Source organism: Diadema setosum, chromosome 8 (assembly GCF_964275005.1).
Source record: "Diadema setosum chromosome 8, eeDiaSeto1, whole genome shotgun sequence".
NCBI lineage: Eukaryota > Metazoa > Echinodermata > Echinoidea > Diadematoida > Diadematidae > Diadema > Diadema setosum.
In genome coordinates, this window is record NC_092692.1 from 3,303,341 (window position 1) to 3,322,334 (window position 18,994).

The 18,994-nt window shown below is 40.0% G+C and overlaps 1 protein-coding gene across 1 annotated transcript in view; it reads right to left on the reverse strand.

Moving 5' to 3' along the window:
* The window catches only part of LOC140231381 (E3 ubiquitin-protein ligase SMURF2-like), a 70,532-nt gene that overhangs the window by 17,849 nt on the left and 33,689 nt on the right, over window positions 1-18,994 (reverse strand). The window contains exons 4-5 of the mRNA XM_072311505.1: window positions 8,211-8,344; window positions 6,814-6,994 (exon numbers count right to left, since the gene is read on the reverse strand). Coding sequence (XP_072167606.1) covers window positions 6,814-6,994; window positions 8,211-8,344 — 315 coding nt within the window. The remainder of the gene's footprint in view (window positions 1-6,813; window positions 6,995-8,210; window positions 8,345-18,994) is intronic.

Here is an 18,994-nt window from a genome sequence, read left to right on the forward strand (position 1 = left end):
AAATTTTTACCAAACTACAGTTCATAAACCAGAGAGAAATCAAAGACATAGAGCTTAAAGATACAACTAGATAGATGAATACAGGAGATAAACTTTAGGAGGGGGTAACAATTAAGATACAAAAATCTTTACGATGTTTGATCTTAATCTCCTATTCTGCATTTGTAATAAGACCATGTTGTATAGGGCACTGTAACTTTAGCACCTTGGTAAAGTGGACATAGAGCATTACACATTACTTATTGTTACCATCAACACATAAACTTCAAATACGGATGGAATACGAATAGGGAAACAGACAAGGAGACAAATTGTACTAAGTTAGGGTGCTAGATCATCACACCCATTGGGCAAAACTAGAATATTTCTTAGAAATGACGAGGAAAGAGTGTTTTTATCATGTAACAGGCACAAAAATGAAAAATCCCTTAACATTGATATTAGACCCCGTTTACAGTGCGAGGCTCGGCCGCGGATCAGCCGCGGCCGAGCCCTCCTTCATTTCAGTGTAAACGCGCAAAAGGCCAAATGTGAGGCCAAAATTGGCCGCGCATTTGGCCACGCTCTGGAGGTGGTCTCGGCCGAGCCCGGCCTCTTCTGGGTGTAAACGCAAACTGGGCCAAATGTGCGGCCAATTTTAGTTTGGCTTCCAGACCCTCTGCCCGTACTATTTCGCTATTCACGATATTAACCCCCTCAACGTCGGAAACTAGTATAGTTTAAGGTGGTTTTGTCCTGCAAAGGATTTTTCCTTCGGCAAAGGCCTTTGCCCAAACGGCGACTTCGTCGCCACGGAATCCAGTTAGCAAAGGGTCTTGAAAACCAGGCTATACCAAATTGCGTTTGTTTACAAACAGAGCGCCACTACGACAAAATATTGAAAGGTTTGAATTAATAGCGCGGCCGAGCCCAGCAGTGTAAACGGACAAAATTGCAGGGCTTGGCCCCGCAATTGAGGCTGGGCTCGGTCGCAGCTCAGCCACGGCTTGGCCCAGCACCGCACTGTAAACGGGGTCTTTGATAACCAACTTAAATCTATCTTATATTTGCTGATTTCGCACTGTCTTAAACTTCTGTAGGTCCTTTCCCACTGTAGCCTGGATTATGGGGAATACCCTTCAGGGGGAAAAAAAAGAGAAAAAGTACATTCAACCCTTGAGACACTGTCTGACTTACAAGCACCCCCAGTAAAAGTGAATAACAATTTAGACTCTAATTGACCTTGACACATTGGCTGAGCAAATTCAGAGCATTACTAATGGACCTATTTTGTCACCGCAATCTAGGAAGTCAGCATTAAAGGTTGCACATCGTTCAGAGCATTCATCAGATTCAGACGCACAAGTCTTGCTATTAAAAAACATTTCACAAAAATGACACAATGCCGAAGTTGCCCTAGACATTCAGTGATTTCAATCTGGACAAGTGTACAATCTAGATGTAACTGTTCTTTAATATGCAAGGTAGAAGAAAATATATTTGGTATCAAATCTAGACACACTTTCTCCAACCACCCACTACACTGTATACCCACTGTGAGCCTCTCTATGAAATACAAACGTATGATCTTTGTGAATCAAGTCAGGCTGAAACAAGTAATAAAGGTAGTTGAAGGCTTGTCATACCCCTCTTTCACAGAGCTTTTTGCCCATTGGTTACTCGTTGAAAGCGAAGTCTTTTTGTGTGTGTGTTCAGGTCACTCTCAGGAGTGTATCATATCACAGTCCAATGAATATGATTTGTGTTGGTCGACTATAAGGTCAGTGCCAGATGCGTCGGGTATGATCCGACGAGGCAAGATTCTCTGATGAAGTAACTATATGCTCAGAGCTTAGTTCGCCATCGGACGCCATTACCAGTCGCAAGTCAAGTCAGTGTCAGACAAGCGCTGAGTCAGTCTGATGTATCAGATTTGTGTTATGCGGCTATCTGGCGTGTCCAGCTGACGTCCTATTACGGTCTGTTGAGTGTCCAATGAGTAACAGTCATCAGACAGGGTGACTTGGGTCCAGGTCCTACAACCTTTTTGGAAATGATATCACCCTTGGTGAGTCTCAGTACAAGTCTCAAGAGCTCATCAGCTAATATTTCATCAGAACCTACAGGAAAGCTGAAATTTTTGTATTTTGGGAATCAGGTGAGTTTCTGAAGGTCAGCGGAACAGGGGCATCAGGTATAAGAATGTATATAGCACTTTTCCATCTGCTTCACGCTAAAGCCAAGAATTTGTGCCACTGAAAAATTTTATTGTTCTAACATACAAGTACTTTTGGAAAAAAAAACAAACAAACATGTATTTGGAAGTTTCAAGCTGTACATGAGTTTTCTTAAAGCGACCAAACCAGTTGTACCATCTACACGTAATGCATGACTCTGATGTACATCATCACTTATGTTGTTGATCAAGTGCAGCGTGAATAAATTAAATATCTCACACTTGAACTTGAGGAGGCGGCGTGGTGTAATGGTTTCGACAGTCAAACCACAACCAGGGAGGTTGTGGGTTTGGAATCCAATCAAGGACTGTCATATTTGTCCTTCATCAAGACAATTAGCCCCCTCTACCCAGGAGTATAAATCGGCACCTGTTTGGAGAAGGGCAATTACTGGTAGATGATTTTTCCAGAGAGCCACGATAGGCAGTGAGGAACGAAACGTAACCCACAGATTGTGTCTTGCGGAGTATGAATGCTGTACTAAAAATTGTATAACTCAGGTAATCATCTACATCGTGCGCTTGGAAAACATCATAAATTGTTACGAAACTGTCAGTTATACAGAGCAGATATAAAGAAGCATGTTTACTCTTCAGTATCATCTGCATTATTTTGATGTTGGGTGTCAATACCAGCCTGTAATAACACCAATCCAAAGTGATACACTTTTGCGAAAGATTCATAACGCATTACCTCTTTAATATACTTGCTACTCAAAATAACATGCAAATAATCATAGTAACATTAATTAGCGTCATGATATCCCAGACTAATCTATCAGGTAACGTCGCCTCTGATAGCGAAGAGGCAGAAACCACACACATTTCTCTGGTTTAAGGCAGGATGCAAAGATGAGTAATAATTAACATGCTCTCTTGCATGCTATGCCAGAAAGTAAACCTCACCACACATGCTATTGCAATGCTACAGTTCAATGAAAGGCATGTGCATACTTTTTTTAATCACATCAAAAAATGTGTTTAATATCTACGTGTATAAGCCTATCTTTGTGAATGCATTTCACTCTATTAAATCTAAAGCCATCAACATTTGATAACACCTTTGAGAACCAAAGAAAGCCATTAAGTCTTAATACCAAATCATTTGGAAAATATGACAGTAAGGCAATTGTTCTTGGCCAAAACAAGCTATCATTGTGCCCAGTTTTGAGGCCAACATCCCTGGGTTACTTCCAACAATCACTAGTGACCCCAAAAAGGTCTGAAATATCCACAACTTCTCTACAGATGGATTTATACCTTGGTAGAACCTCACACCCTCACGTCTAAGAAATCTAATCCAATCAATGGCAGCAACAACTCGTGGAGGTGTTTGCTCATCACCCGACAAATTTTCTGCAGCTATATATGAATGACTGACACTCTGAAGGTCAATCAGGTCGCGCCTCGTCGTATCAGTGTCATGCTTCATTGAAGGGGAGCGATGATCTAACCGCTTGTACAAGCTACGATACAAAATTACCCTGGCAACAGGTGAAGAAACTTATTAACACCGGTGTTTTTCTTCTATATTGGTTCAAAGCTTGTAATCAATTTATCATCACGTCAATAACACTCTCAGTTAGGCAATTTTCCAAATGTTTTTTTTTTTTCCAGTTGGGCTAAAAAAAAAAGAAAATGTATGAACTTGGCTGATCACATACACCCTGCAAGTCCAGGCTCTTCTTATTTTGCTAAACCTCAAAGCAAATTTCTGATGGAACATTGAACTATCACAGGCCATAAGACACAGGGCTTTAGTCATGAAGTGTTGATAAAGAAAGCCGCAGTCATGTCACATCAAAGACTTGCAACACTTTGGAAAACAATATCTTAGAAGTCAGAAACATTACAGTACAAATATTTCTTGTAGTTCTGAGTACATAGCAATTTGTTGCTGTCAGAATTGTCAAATATTTATTCTTAGCTCTGTCATTTTTTTACTGTTGATTTCGGTTCACTTGTCACTCGCATTGTTGTTTTACTTGATTTAAGCTTTGCATGATCAATTTGAACAGAAACAAAAAGTATTCATCTTTCCTTTCTATGACAGAGAGAATTCATTTCAGATTATCATAAAACAGACATGAAAAAAACTCCTGATTTCTACTATAGATGTGCTGGTCTTGCATTTACTTTTAATGTCACAACATTCAAAAGCCTACATCTACACATGCAAAGATTGACTTTGAACGTTAAGCCTCGCAATGAATTTCATAAGAGAGAGGAAAAAAAAAGAAATATTTGAAATAGAAAATAACTCCATGGAGGTGTATACAAAGATCTATGTCAAACATCTTGACAGCACAGCTCGTATTTGGATACTTCTGCAATGCATGGCTTTTACATTGAGCTTGGCAAAAGCTAATGACTTATCCACTTGATGACCATTTGGTTCCCAATATCATGCATTCTCAGTAGAATCCAAGGCCATGTGCACCCAAGTGCACAGTCCGACACGTAAATTAAACATTCCTCGTCATCTCTGTACATACATGAGCAAACTCTCTCCATATGTACCCTTGATCAACAGTCCTATTTGACGGATACGGCGTCTCCGCCTGTCAAACACGTTTACCTGAAGACTCCATCATTGAATGCGAGGGAAAGGTGTGTTCCTGTAATCAGACAGTAAATTCCCGCTGTTCATTTTAAAGTGAACGAGGAGTGTTTAGTACGGGCTACACTGCAAAGCGTCTTCTCTGTTTTAATGACTTGTGCAAGATATTACCCATGTGATTTATGATGGTAGGGTGAGGGGATTGATGGTTGGGAGAGAGGTAGTGTGCTAAGATTATCTCCCATGCATTTCAAAGTGTAAACACATCATCTGCTCACATGATTGTTAATTATCCTGAGAATTCTCACGATTCAATGGCGTTTTTCCTCCTAATGAAGAGAGCAAGACATCATGAAACAGATTGTCCTAGGTAAACGCAATCTGAAATGATGATAACAACCGTCTGGACTGGCTTGTAAAAATTTCCAGGAAAGTCCAATGTCACTTGGATGTTATGTCAATAAATTTACAAACACACTTTCTCACAGAGTTTCTCATAAAGTGGCAAAGGTCTGGGGCTAAGTTGCAGTGTAACATGTTAGAAGGGGGAAAATTACTCCGAAAGAATGGGAGTTGCTTTTCTATGTAATATATGCCATGAAAACACAAATCACATAGAGCGCCGAACGTAAAATGTTCATGTATTATGATTTGATGGCTAACAATGCACTGTGTCACACAAACCCAAAAGCCAACAGCCACTTGCTATGAAATGGGACAAAAACTGGGTCTTGTGGTCTTGGTCACTAATATCAGGTCTGCTTGGGTTATTCTACTCCATATAGCACTACCAAATGTAGTGGTAGATACTTCATAAATGTTTTTAATCATCATGATGATCATTTTGAGGCTATTCATGCAGCAATGTGCTGTTGTGGCTAAGTGGTTAGAACACTGACTTTTAATCATAAGGTTCCTGGTTCAAGTCCCCAGCCTGCCGGTGGTTGTGCCCCTAGGCAAGCTCTATCCTCCACTGCCTGGGTCTTCTGAGGGGACTTGCAGCCATCAGGGCTGTGGTTACTTGCTTACAACCATTCAAGTGCTTCCTCAGTGGTCACATAAAACTAATCATTATTCAATATTTAAATAAAAATCAAAATCAAATGTTTTGGATCACAAGTCTGTCAATGCCGGCACACAAAGTGATGGCTCAATCCACGTCCATGCTCCCTCTTATGTCGATGAGGAAAGCGGCAGAGATTTCGGGAATCGAGGCAGAGGTTTTGGGCATTCTTTCACAATTTAACCCTTTAACCACCATGTAACTGCATATCACTCTCTGTGATGTGCAACTGGTCTAGAATATGCCCTACCTGCTCTCAAGAGCCAGTGTCAGCTAATACTTCAAGAGTCTTCTACTCACCATATAGCCATGCACATATCTGAGCACCAAAAGAGAGAGTACTGGTAGATACCTGACTCATTTAGGGACACTTCAGCCACGACTCCCTCATCAGCCATTGTTACAAGTGATGCATATATGCTAGTCTACAATGACTGTACTACTGTATGTCCCCAAAAAAATTACAACGTGAGCTCCGCAATGATATCTTTAGAAATAAAGAATCAATCTAAATACAAATTCAGGGTATGAAACTATAACTCATTGCCCACATCTCACAGAAAACCCCATTTGATTTGCTTCAGTGGTCAAAGAGAAATGAGGAATTTTGTAGAGGATGTCAGGAATCTCTTCCCTCCAAGTTTTGTCTATTGTATTCACACACAGAGCATCGAAGCGCTGAACTTGGAAGAATCAGACTCATGACATGCTTTACAACAATCCACATTTCTCTGTGACCGCTTTACCAAATTGAATGGGGTTTTCTGCAAAATAGAGCTAAGATGTCATATTTTAAGACCTTGAAGTAGCATTTAGACAGTTTAATCATATTGGGTGTTATCAATGCGAAAATCTGATTGTCATTTTTTGGGGGGACATACTGTACAGGCCCAGGTGTTTGAAATTGAACAGCTTCATTGGCCCAGGAAATCAAACAAGGACATGACACCCTCCAAAAAGTGTGAAGGTTCTTACCCGTCCGGTAACTCGTTGGGATCTGACGGGAGCATGGGAAGAGGGTTGATGTTGCGCGAGTCGACCACCGCCCCACTGGCGGAGGAGCCCACCCGGTCCCGCGACGTCAGGCTGATGACAATCTGGCCACGAATGTTGTCACCATCCTCTGGTTTGTGTTTGCATAGATCAAGTCTCTGGTCTGTGAATAAGAAAGATTACATATCAATAACACTCACTGTGTATGACCACAAGGCCGGTGACTCAAATTAACCTATACAGCAGCATTATATGCATCATCTTTGTTATCAAGTATTCTGATGATCACATATCCAAAAGCTAATAATTTTTGTCCTTCCCAATTTTGAAAGAGCCAATAAGTTAAAAGTTGGTTTTCTTTTTTTTTAAAAACCATTTCAGTTGCGCCTTCATATGCGCCTTCATATAGGTTTCATTCAAACTTCATTTCCAACAACTTTTGTTTGCCATTGCTATAGTGCACCATGCAATCAGATGAATAATAAATGGGATTTTAAACAGATTTTTTTTTTCTAGTACATTGAACAGATTATATATTCTTTCTGAATTACTAAGAAGGCACATTTTCTTGAAGAGACAGAAGCCAGCGCAAGTCTATGCTCAGTATGCTGTTTTACACAGCAGGTGACTCTGCTCCAGTCCTTTGTACAGGCTTTTCCTACACGATGTTGTTTGACACCAATGCAGAATTAATGACCCCCTCCTCTTTCACAGCCTACAACAATCATGACACAGTATATAGGCAGACAGGAAGCATGGAGACCCTTCACATCAAATATAGAAACTAAGTGACGTATGCATCCCTCTCATGACAAACTGGTTGCAGAATAAGTGCCAGCCCACTAGGTTTATCTGGTCAGACTTTTTCTTGGCACGCTTCAGGCATCACGCTAGCATCTCTTTGAGATAAACTTTTCTCTATGGATGGCATGCACAAGGGCTTCACCAATGAGCAGATGGAAAGAAATTGACCTGCTCTGGCTGTATTTCGGCACTCTTGCGAGAATAGAGTTAATAATAGTGATAATGCTCTTCTAATTCTGCATCACATGGCTAGAAAGGCTGCAAATTATTTCATAGTTAACCCATCTCTCCCTAGTCTAGATGACTTCAGCTTTAATCTAAAAGACAAGGGAAGGTAGCCATAATTTCTCGACAATGGTCGGAACTTTGCGCCCCTCCCAAAACATCCCCTCCCCTTCCTCGATCTTCAAGCCCTTTCAGAGCCCCCCCCCCCCCTTTTACCCCAAGCTCTAACCCACTCCCGATTGATTCCCCCCAGCGGGCTGGGTGAGCCGCAGCGGATGACGCCACGTATGCCATGCCAGTGGTTCCTGCCCCCGGATGGAGCAAGCAAGGCAGATGAGGGATTAACTTACATCCTGTGTCTTTGAGTCGCTGGATGGCGTGCGCCAGTATTTTGACGCAGCCCAGAAAGCCGGCACCCTGCTTCTTGTGGATCTTCCGGTGGTTCCACACGCTCAGCGTGATGCTGTCGTTCAGGCTGAGAAATCTGAAGCAGTGAAAACAAAGGATAAGAGAAACACATATCCGGAAACACTCATCTCTTGTCTACTTTGAATATATCAGCTCTCTTTGCAAATGATCCTCCTCCCTGTCACACCTATCAGAACATTGGATTAAATATGAAAATATCATTTGTAGAAACATTTACGTTTATTTATATATTGATTTGTTTGTTAGGAGTGCGTGTTGATATTGTGTAAGAGGAGAAAGAGAACTTGGATTTGATTCTTTGACACCTGCAGGCATCTTATCATTACTTGTGACATAATTCTTATCATAATTTGAGTAGTACTACATCATTCCATTCACTTTCACCTACAATAATTGAGCACTTTGACAACAAACCACTCATAAAATGATCTGGGAAAAAAAAAACAACAACAAGGAAGAAATGAAATAACAATCCATGGATTTGACAAATGTATGACCTGTTTATCAAAATGTATTGAGGTGAAATATTTACATGATCTACAGCCAAAAGAGTTCTTACAGTCCTAGTTTCATCTATGGGAAGTTACTATAGAGACAGATATTTTTGTGGCATGAAATTTGTGTGAATTGAAGCCAACGGCCTTTAGGGGAATGACATTTTTGTGCATTGTCACTGGCATTCAACGCATAGTGTAGACAAGAACTATGTGCATTTTAATTTGCGGATCTTGACTAGTCTGGTTTCTGCGATAGATAATACATCACGTTGCTTTATACGGTAGACCTATTGGCTGCAATTTCTTTACCCATTTGATAAATTCTGGATGTACATATTTCCTATCACACAGACCGATTTATTGGGCTAATGCACGCTAATGGCACATGGTTGACAAATTTGCCTCAGATTAAAAAATGACAGAGCCAGGTGGAGAGGCAGTGTAATAGAATTGTTGATGGACCACGCGGGTCAGGCATCGGTCACTTCACAATTGACCACATCCCATCCCTCCCGAGAGAAGACTCAACTCCTGACCGCCTCGCCTCACCTCTCCTCGCCTTGCACACAGACACCGAGAATCGAGAATTGATCGCCATCTCTCCTGCCGGCTAGCCAGCGGGGCACGCATGACGGTGAGGGTGTGAAATTGTTGGTGACACAGAGAGTGGTGGCAAGTTATGGAGGGCAAAGTGAGTTTTATGGGGCTAGCAAGTGGCGCTGCTAGATACATTACGGTGGCAGGCGGCTGGCCACAGAGATTGAAACAGAAATCTTTACAGCTTGCCAGAATGTCTAGTCTAGGGGGATAGCCTCGTACCAGACCTGTGTACCCCATACTCTTGGCATTGCCTATTCAGTTCAAAAGTTTAATATCAAATGCATAATTCTCTGCAGTCTCTATAGTATTTTTAACCTTGGTGGGCTCCACAAAGACTTCCCATGGGGCTGATTGTGGCCCCTTTTATGAGTTCTTAAATATACATTTCAGATTAGAGCAAACCTTTTAGAAAGCAGAGATCTATTGGTCAATAGCACAATCAGGGTATGCAATTGTGTAACAGGGCAAAAATGAAAAAACTTGGTGAAAATGCTTTTTTTGTTGTTTGTTGTAGCTGAGTGTTCAAATTTTCATTTCATGTAAAGAAAGAGTCAAAATTTTGCATTAAACTGCGCATAAATTAGCATTTAAATTAGGGGTGTCGAATTACATTGAAATGACTAATATATTGGAAAAATTCATTAAAAAAAAGGAGAATGCTTTTTTCATCTGATATTGCTGTTAGATATTCCTGATAAATATCCCTTTCATTCACCACCAGCACATAGCCATGACATATCACAAAATATGAATGAATTTCATATTTTCACTTCTCGAAATGGATGATCAATTTTGTAGGCATTATTTTGAATTCAAATAAAACCACTTTTACATATTTTATCATATTTCACTTTTGCCAAAGAGTGAAGAGGCGAAACTTTCAGGAATAGGTAACAGACATATAGTGGCCATTATTACAAATTTTTATGAAATTAGGGCTGGTACTTTGGAAGGTATTATATTTTTCATCTAAAAAATTATCTGTACAGTTTGACCTTGAATGTGCGCACAGTGTTTGGATCAATTCTCATATTTGTAAACACAGATAGAAGAATGAATGTGAGATTTATGATGACTTGAGTTGATATCCAAGCTGTGACACTCAAACAATGACATATTAAGCCAAAATACTATGTTTTTGCTTATGATATCTTTAGAAATTGAACAAGCATTGAAATATGAACACGGAACACTTATCATATGACCTTCATGCAGTATTACATGGGCGTGTATCGGTCTTATTTATGCTCAGCAATTTGTAAAAATATAAAAAAATAAGTTCCTATTGCTCAAATTTGCTAAAATTTTCACACAATAGATTTCTACATATGTACAATTCATGGTTAAAAAAACAAGGATATTCAATAAGGGGAAAAGATTCTTTAAAGTAGTCAAATCAGGATATACCTAACTGAAAGTACTGAAAAACGGCTGCACTTATTTTACTCAGCATTTGAAAATGGCTCAAAACTCAAAACTGGCTGAACATTTATTGGCAAACAGCACACCATATTGTAGTGTGTCTTCAGTACTTTCAGGAAAAGCGAAAAAATAAGCTGTTTCTCCATGTATAGCTGTACAGCATGGGTTAAAAGGTCACAATGTCACAAAAATAAGCCAGCATTACACTCCTACCAGGATGGGACTTCAGACCTTATAACTTTCTCCAGCTGAAAGAACCACTGTTTTTTATTGCATGCAAGCAATGCCAGGAAAAAATCCATTAATTTGATACCAAACACATAGGGGTAGACTTAAAATATGGACCTCAAATCTTGATTTTACGTAAGTTGTAAAACGCTTTTTTTGACGCATTACGTGGGTTTTGGGGGACTTTTTGGTAATTAATCTTTAATAATTAACAGTAAATGAGAAGAAATTAGCTATTGTCTTACCACATGTGATTACTGATGTCTTGGCATGCTGCATGTGAATTTTTAAGTCAGTTGGTGCATTCTTTTAGAAGTTACAATTTTTTAAAGTGAGAAAGTCATGATTGCATACCCTGATTGTGCTTATCACCTATTGTGAAAAGTTTAATTTCACTCAAAGTGAGAGCAGATGGGAAAACTATTCTTCCCCACATGCTTATTCATATCATACTATCATCCATCTTTTAATACAGCACACAAGACACACTGAAAGAAATAGTGTACAGTGTATATTTGTAGGTCTTTTAGATCCACCTTAAAAAATCTCTATCAAGTTTGCATACCGGTACGTAAAAAGAAGTGATGCCCTTTGTCAAAGCAATTCATTAATACCTGCAATTGAGCTCATAACTTCTCTACGGCACGGAGCATGGGTACAAAGGAGAGATTCTTCTTTCTTCTCCCTCTCTATGATACCTCCTTGGAGTAAACTACAAATCATAAACAATATACCGGTAGTCACACTGACAACCAAACACAAGATACACATGTAGTAATAGGTCGCTATGACATCACTGTAAAATATCTGTCCTGTCTGATACTTCCAATACCGATTCTTCCAATAAACATCAGCTCCGCTAGAAAGTGCATGTCTACCTTTAATCTTCAGTGAAAATCAGACAAATTCTAATCAACTTGATTCTTAAATTCTTATTTTGAAAAAAATTTGACAAACAATAACATTACATAATTTGATCACAGGACCATACATTGCAGTTTTGTAGGTGAAGATGATAAGAATAACTGTTAAGTCTATACACTGTCCAATGCATACACGATAACCTCTTTATTGCCCTCCTTAAATCTATTATATACCCTTATTTTCGCAGCATATAATATCCTTTATTTCCTCTTTGATTGGTTTAGTCATGTCTGAACCCAGTAATTTTTTTTTTTCTTTTTATCGGTCTCTTTTTATCTCCATCCCCACTCCCTCGATATAAGTTGTCTCTCCCACTTTCACACAAGATAATACAAGATGAAATATGACATTACTCTGGGCAATTTGTCCAGCTTTCCGCCGCCCGGGCACTTGGCCCAGACAGGCTAGCAAGAGTTTTCAGAGGCAGGGCACAGATTTTGCCACGCTTTCCTGTATTGATTTCTTAATGGCTCGACATGTCCTCTTACGCATCAATGCTAGCCACATAGGCATGCCCCCTGTCTAGACCATAGGCGAGGGCGCAAGCCCCTGGGTTAATTGGCCCTACAGACAGAGGGGACCCAGGACAAAACCACTCTTCCCTAGGTACCAGGACAGATTAGACCTCATCAAGGATAGCGGCCGAGCGGAGAAACCTAATTCTCACAAGATACTTTTTGAGAACATCATATGAAAACTTTTAGCAAAGTCCAGGACATTCATGTAATGAAAATGCACCTTTACTGCGTCACATTAAATGCTTTTTTTTACCTCAATCTTGAACCTCCATGGATGTGCAAGGTGTCTGTCTCTTACATTAGCTTCATACAGCTCTAAAGTCATCTTCCATGAGAATGTATGTGCCTATTCAACCCATGACACTATAAAGTGTACATGACTGACTCGCCAAAGGAGAGATTTTTACCCCTCCCTGAAATACTGCGGTCTCAGTATACATTGTAGCTGTATTGACTGTGCAGAGCACAGACTAGGAAGTAGGCCTCCATTCCTTACTCAATATACAACTTGCAGATTGAAGTTTCTAGGTTACAAATGATACAAGAGGGTACACTTGTACATTTAGGGCATACACAGTCTGCAATCATAGTCTATATGCCACACAATGGGACATACAATTGTAGTGTTTTTTCTTGGTCAAATGTTGGTAAGTTTCCGGTACTTCTTACATCTATGCTTGGAATGAACTGTACATACATGTATAACACTTGGAATGGACTGTATACAGATGTTGTACTTATGCTGCCATTTTTGTCATGGTTTTATTTTCATAAACTTTGCACATTTTTTATAATGAAATAAACAACTCACAAATATATTACCTACTGTAACACGAATGCACTCTATAGAGAGCACCAAAGTGTGATGTCATAGCTATTGAAACTGTTTCTAAACAGCTTTCCCTGGCTCAAGTGTTTAAATACTGACACCTGGTTTCACCCAAGCTAAAACAAGAGACTATTATATCATCACTTACGTGCTCTATTATTTCCAAGGAGGGAAATCACAAACTTTTCTCCTGACAAAATATAAACTTCTCATTCCATCAATGTGGTTCTCAAGCAAGAATTAAACCAACCATGATATTGTCAAAATTACAAGTCCCCTAATTTGGGAAATATCATTGTTGTGAGATGTATGGCTTATACACTGTACGGTATGCATTAGAGTGACAATGCTGAGCTTACATAGTAACAATTTGATATCACTCCGTGCATTCCTCCACCAGAATGAAGTGATTAAGCTTATGCTTCCCAAGACAGAATAATGTGCAGCAAAATTTGACAAAACAGCTTCAAATCATGCTGAAACATTCAAGAAATACTGGCATATAGAGAACAAAGAACTTCTTCACTGTCTGGCCAATGCATTAACCATACAAATAATGTGTACAGGAGACAAAAAAACAAAAAAAAAACAAAAAAAAAACAAATATACTGAGCTCTCTGCTAGTCTGTTGTATGTCTTACTACAAGGTTCAGTAATACATCAAAATTTATATTTCATCCATCCAATATTCCTTTTCTGACCTGCCTTCGATTTTACGCCTCCTTGTAATATATTCATCAATCATGGAAAATAATTATGCTGGACATAATGAAATCACAATACAAGTGTCATCCATGAATTATTACACTTGCTGAAAAGATATGGTCAATCTCAAAGCAAAACAAAACAAAACAAAAACAAGAAGCAATCTTGAAAGCTGTGCATCCATTGCCCCCCCCCCCCCCCACCACCACCTTATAAATTCACATATCTTTCCTCCTGCAATAGGCTATGATAACTGTTGGCATACAATTTGCAGCAACATTTTATGCTCCTGTTGCATTCCATGTGACTTCTTCTACCCCCTCTGTCTTCTCTCTTCCACTCATCTTACCCCTGGAGCCTCCACTCGCTGCCCCCTCCCTAATTAGTCTCACCCCAGACAGTATGCCCAGCCTCCTCATTTAGGCTTGGCTTAGTGGACAAGATTCCCCTTTTCCTGAATTGGTTCCTGAATGGCTCATCGCTGATAAACCCAATTTAGCATCTTTCTCATCTCTTTCTCTTCCTCTTTCTCTTCCTCTCTCTCCCTCTTTCTATCTAGAAATCAAAAAGAAAAAAAAAAAAAGCTAGAACTTTGAGCAGCTGGGCTGGAAAGTCGCGTTCACACGCAGCTCTTCCGAGACGTGCAACTAATTATGTCCCAACAAGATTGCGTCGACAATTAAAAAAACGGTCAGATTTGATTTTACGGCAGGCATCAAGACGTCTTTCATTTGGTCTGTCTGTCTGTATGTCTGTTTGTCTCCTCCATCTCTCTCTCTCTCTCTTTCTCTCATCTCCATTGTCACATCCTTAATGTGGAAGACCTGTGAAGACTGATAAATTCTGAATCTGTAAATGAACAGAACGACATCGGTCTGTTGTAGCACACCCCGCTTGCGCTGTCATTAATTACATTGCCAAGCTTCGCATCTGTGTGTGCGTGTGTGTGTGTTTGCATGCGTGTGTGCGTGCAGGATTGACTCCTGGGAAATCAATGGCTGGCGTAGTTTAAGGCATGCTCAACCCTCAAACAGATGGTCCTCCGAGCCGTAAAATCACCCACAGCAATCACAGAAATGCACGCGACCTGAATGTACATTTGTAAGAGATTAGCAATTACGGCATTTCCAATTACCTCCTGTTTGATTGCAAAAACTTTAAATCACCTGATGGCTGCCCATGGGGAAATTGCATGCAGGTTTCTTTCATGCATGGAATTTTCCCAGCTTAGACTATTTTCATCCATAACTGATCTCGCGAAGGAAAAAGCTGGTTAAAGACCTCTCCAACATCTTATGAAATGCTTCCATGAAACCAAATCGAGATAATCAAAATGGGAAAAAGCATACAACTATGCAAAGAATGACAATGATAAAAAATATAAACCAACATCTTACTGCACGATAGTAACCTTCAATACCATAAAACAAGAAATATTCCCGTGCATCTTAATCATGTGAATTTTGTGAGAGCCAAGATTCGTGAAATTATAATACACACTCAAGTCCTTGTCTATGGATTGAATGGCAGTGGGAATTTGCGAAAATTTCATGCCGATTAAATGTCTTGCTTTGCAGTATCACGCAGTGGTAGCAGTGACCAGTTACCGGTAGTTCACATGATTGAACGACTGTTGAATTGGCCAGGAGAACTACTGTACTCATGTACAATGAGCATTTCACATATCATTGCCCCACCTACTTGTATTTACTTTATACTGCTATTGTTCTTTTCGTATGAGGCAATCAGCAAGGTGACATCCAATACATTTAAAATATCAAACTTTGCCAACAAATTTGTAGGATTTCTTCAGTCAAACTTATCAAGCTCTGCCTGGAAGCACACTTGTTCAATTTCACTGTTGCACAGATTCAAGATTTCTCAGTTCACCTCTGCCACTGTTCTTGAGCTGTGTATTACATGACACTGCACTGCTCCCTTTGCATCTAAAGCCCTGTTTTAACAGACCTTACTGGGACGTCAGGACAATGTCCAGAGAACAAATTCCTCTAAAATCACAATAAAACCGAAGGAGAGAGTGAGGGGTACTGTTTTAACAGACGCACACCGAAAACCTTATTTTGGTAGATTTCTATGAAGAGGATGTCTCCACTGATGCGACTGCTACACCTACCGGTCAGCGCCACCTATTGTTCTACATTGTAGATTACGTACACAATCACTGATCTCAACTACAAAGAGATCAGTGGGTACAATCCATGCGCGTGATCGACGTGTGACATGTCAATCATTCCCTGTCTGCATTGTTGTGCCCGCTGGTTGAGAAAAGGACTGTTTCCGCAGTTGCATTTTAATAGAAGGGTTGTCAGGGTAATATCATGGTAATGTCAGGGTAATACTACAGTAGGCTAGAATATGACAAAAGTTAAGTTGTTCCTTGGCAATGTCTGAGCAACATCTTGCAGGGACCATTTTGATTATTAAATAGAGTGAAAAAAGATTACCCTGACGTTACCTGGATCTTGCCGTAGTAACTCTAGTTTGAAAGGCTCTGTTAAAGTGGGGCTTCACTTTGTGAATTTGGTACACTATAAATTTTCAGTTTCATTCTCCTTTAACAAGAGACTTACTTTTCACAGTATAGGATCTACAGTTTAAAGGGACATTCCAGATGATTTTCATAATTTCACATCATGTAGTACATAAATCGACAGCTCCGTGTATAAATTTGTGGAATTTATTGTGGTCCTTGAGCAGAGAAACCAATACTCTGAAAATCTTAAATAAATTACACTGAACAGTGTTGATGACATAGGAGCCTCACATACTTCAGAAATCCTCATTCTGCATTAATTTGCCCGCACATGTAACACCAGCTTCCAATATCAGATTTGATAAGATAAAATATGTCCATGGGCATGAACAAGGAAATAAATTTTATTAATTGATATTTGAAGTACCAGTAGATACAGTATATCAGATTTCCCTTGCATGCACATCAAAGGAAAAAGTCTGACTGCAAAAATAAAATACTATTACAGTAGTCTGCAACCACTTGTTCATCCTAGTATTAAAGAACAAAGACAAATTAACTCACTCTGAAAACACAGATGGTATGAGTAATGATATAGCACCTGCCAGCATACATTTCAGCAGATAGCATAATAGCTATTTAAAAGCAACACCAGAACTTTGCTCACCAGAAAAACTTCTTAATGTGATACACTTTTCCAGCCATCACCATCCAAAGACTTACCCGCCCCTAATTTCATTTATCTTCCAATATCAGCAACTTATAACTTCACACCCACTACCACAATACCGACTCAAATCATATTGCCCCATCATCGCTTTGTAGATGATACATTATATCTGAAGAATACATATAGGGCCTAACAGAGGGAAAGCTGTTCAAATGCAATCCATCTTTAAAACCCTCCTGAAAAGCGGGTCAACCATTTGATGCAAGCTGGTGCCAACGGTCCACTGATTAATCACACTCCGCTGCGTATTATGTGTGAACACACCCCCACTCCGTCTCGCAGCCCAGCCCTCTCTCCTCGTAAGGAAATCCAATAGGGAAATGCTGTTAGCCCACACTTCCTGTGCGGCCCGTTCAGACCCCGCGCTGACGTCTGGCCAGGAATCGTGTTCCGCAGCACCCCGCACATAAACATTCCGACCAGACGCTGAGATCTACATCTTCAAGCTTGACTAAAAAGGAGCCATGTCTGGAACTGACCCGTGGGATACCAGCTACTACACAAATTGTACACTAGTCACTCTCGTTTCTACCACAACCATTAGAGCTTCTACAATCTCTCCATGCTGCTAAATTTTTCTTTTCAAATACGTCATTCCGTTTGGCAGGCTAAAATGATGAATTATGATGAGAGTGATAATCGGGTTTTCTTTCTTAGTAAGAAAGGGCAAGTTTTGTCTCCCCTCCCTTTGCAGTCTAGAATGAAAGAAATAAAAGGGGTTCTATATGACCTGACAATATGCCGACTTCAAAACAAGTTTTATGACACAGACAATGGGGACAGCATGTCTTGAAATGTGAAACAAAATAGAGGTAAAATTCGAAGAAAATAAATTGGTAACAGATCTCCTTTATAGATGGTGTCAAATCTTGGTGCCTAAACTTTTGTATAACGGAAGCATGATGATGACATTAATCAAATGTATTTCTACGTTTGTTTGCTTGTTTTTTCACGTTCATTTCATTGCTCTGAGCCTCCACATAAGAACCAAAACCTACACTTCATATGAGAAGACATACATACCACAGGTCAGATGCAGAGATGCATCAAAACATGGGAAAAATGTTTTACACTTGTTACATTGCCACTTGTGTTGTCTTCTAACCAAGCTCATCCTGGACAAATGATGCCTTGACACTGGGAGAGAGTGTATGAAACAATGGCTGACAGTTTGAGACAACATGAGACAGAGAGAGACAATACAAAACAAGGCTTTCATACAGTGACAAAACCACAGGGGCTCTTTTTGCCATGCAGTCTTTGACACCAAAATGAAGGCAAAAGCCCAATGATACTCAACAACCAGGGATGTCATCTCCCTGCCACAACCAAAGGCATGCACCATCTGCAGAGGTTTATGGAATCATTTTGCTCAGTTTCAATACAAAGTTGCGGACTAAATTGCCATGGTGAGCAGTTTTGAGGCCCTCACGACTTTTATCTCATGCAACACAATCACCTCACTGACTTCTTGAGTGGGAATGTCAAATGCAGGAGATCACTTCCATGGGTGTCCATCTCCTGAAACTTTGAAAACCTCTAAACTATGACATGCAGGAACACAAACACACATAAAATGTCAAAGCACAGATACCAAAGAAGCATCATCTCTGTGAGCAAAAGTCCCTTATCATTTTATTCCACGCCACACAGAGCCATCGTGTATTTGTCGCGGGACACGAGTCCATCAGGCAAATTGCCCTCCCTCTCTCTCCCCCTGGTCGTCTCTCCCTTCAAGAGACTCTTGGCTGGAAGCAT